This window comes from Vollenhovia emeryi, unplaced genomic scaffold (genome assembly GCF_000949405.1).
Source record: "Vollenhovia emeryi isolate VEMERY1.0 unplaced genomic scaffold, V.emery_V1.0 DF941938.1, whole genome shotgun sequence".
NCBI lineage: Eukaryota > Metazoa > Arthropoda > Insecta > Hymenoptera > Formicidae > Vollenhovia > Vollenhovia emeryi.
In genome coordinates, this window is record NW_011964428.1 from 2,485 (window position 1) to 4,410 (window position 1,926).

Genomic DNA, 1,926 nt, shown 5'->3' on the forward strand with positions numbered 1-1,926 from the left:
TGACCTACCACGTGGCAGCCTTGTGGCTTTTTGTCCGTCGCCCTCACGACCGACTTTCAAACCGAAAATTAATATAGTTCAACTAAACGCGTTATCTGGGCCCATAACCTTTTGGGATTGGTAGGAGAAAAATATTAAATCGGTTTGAGACGCAAAACGAATTATTCACTTTAATGAAGAATTAACTGAACGAACAAAGAAGTAGAAGTTTTCGCGGAGATCGACACGTAGCTCAGCTCAGCACAAGAGTAGCTTAACTAGTTCCCCCCGACGTAGGACGAAGAATTCATCCGTTACAGTTCACTCGCCTTCCAGAACATACCACCCAATCACACGCATTCGCACAATCACGCATGCTCCTTACAAGACCGGGTAATATGACCAGAAGGGTGATTTGACAACACGTCTCCCAAACCAATGCATTATTCAACAACTACATCAAAACCACGTTCTTTTGAAATTTTGTAGATATTTTCGCTAAATTCTTTAATGTAAGGTATCGCTATAGGATTTCTGGTTATTTGAACGTCATTATTTCTAGTAGCCCCGTACTTGATTTGTCTTATTCTGTGTTTGATATATTTGTTACATAATTTAGAGGGATAGCTATTGTCAGAGAGGATATCTTGGATGATTTTGATGTTTTGATCATGAAAGCGTTCGTCAGCTAATAAAATTGCACGATCTACCAAACTAGTTATAACGCTGATTTTATGTTTCAAGGGGTGGCTGGAAAAATAATTAATATAACGTCCCGAAAACGTAGGTTTCCTAAACCAGTCGGTTATGAGATGTTCACTCGCTCTAATAACTGACGTGTCCAAAAAATTGATAGAGGAGTTAATTTCGGTCTCATAAGTAAATTGCAGTCGTTGATGGTAGCTATTAAAAACATTGAGGATATCATTTACTTTGTCTCGCGGGACAATTGTGAATATGTCGTCCACATATCTAACGAAGACTGGAACGTCATAGTTTAAAATACTCAGGCAATGTGTTTCTAAGCCCTCCATGACTATATCCGCGAGAATGGGGGACAAGGGGGAACCCATAGGACTGCCATAGATTTGATCGTAGAACTGTTTATTGAAAACAAAGCTAGTAGAGCTCAATATAATGTCTATAGCGTATAGGAACTGCTGTAGATTGAATTTAGTATTTGTCGAGATGTGTGTCCATCTCTTTTCTATCGCGTTCATGACCAAATCTTTTGGGATGTTGGTGAATAGTGACGTGACATCTAGGGACAGGAGAATCTCATGCTCCTGAATTGTGTGCCCACGGATTATTCTTGCGAAGGACCAACTGTCTCTTATGTAAGACTTAGGTTTAGGAATGGAATCATTTATAATATTATGAAGGAAACGAGCAATATCGTAGAGAGGGCTGCCTATGCTGGAAACAATTATACGCAACGGAATGTTAGGCTTGTGGACTTTCGGAAGTCCATAGCACCTAGGTAGGTTTCCATGATTGTTACGCAATTTTTTGCATGTGTATTCGTCAATAATTCCGGAATCGAACCAAGTTTTGACTAACAAGGGGAACCCGGCAGTCTGTAGTCACCGATTTTAATCTAGTTGTGTGGGTGTGTTGTACTCACCCAAACTTATTTTCTGCTAAAGCCGTAGGGCGCACTATTCAGGCGTTCTCGAGGAAATAACAATAAACGGTAATTATGCATAAAAGCGACTTCCTCTCCGAGTTGCTTTATTTTTAAATATGTTGTTGGGGATGTCTTCCCGAGTCATTTCATATATACATATATATAAGGGGCGGACTCAAATAGTTTCGGAGATACAGGCTGAGAAAGGATACAAATAATAAATATATCATGGTAATTTGTATCCTTTCTCAGCCTGTATCTCCGAAACTATTTGAGTCCGGCCCTTATATACATATATATATATATATATATGGGTCATT

At 39.4% G+C, this 1,926-nt stretch overlaps 1 protein-coding gene across 1 annotated transcript; it reads right to left on the reverse strand.

Moving 5' to 3' along the window:
* Positions 1–422: 422 nt before the first annotated feature.
* Positions 423–1,199, reverse strand: LOC105570735. The gene has a single exon (XM_012028175.1). It carries the CDS (start codon positions 1,197–1,199, stop codon positions 423–425), a length of 777 nt encoding a protein of 258 aa, XP_011883565.1.
* Between the last annotated feature and the right edge of the window lie 727 nt (positions 1,200–1,926).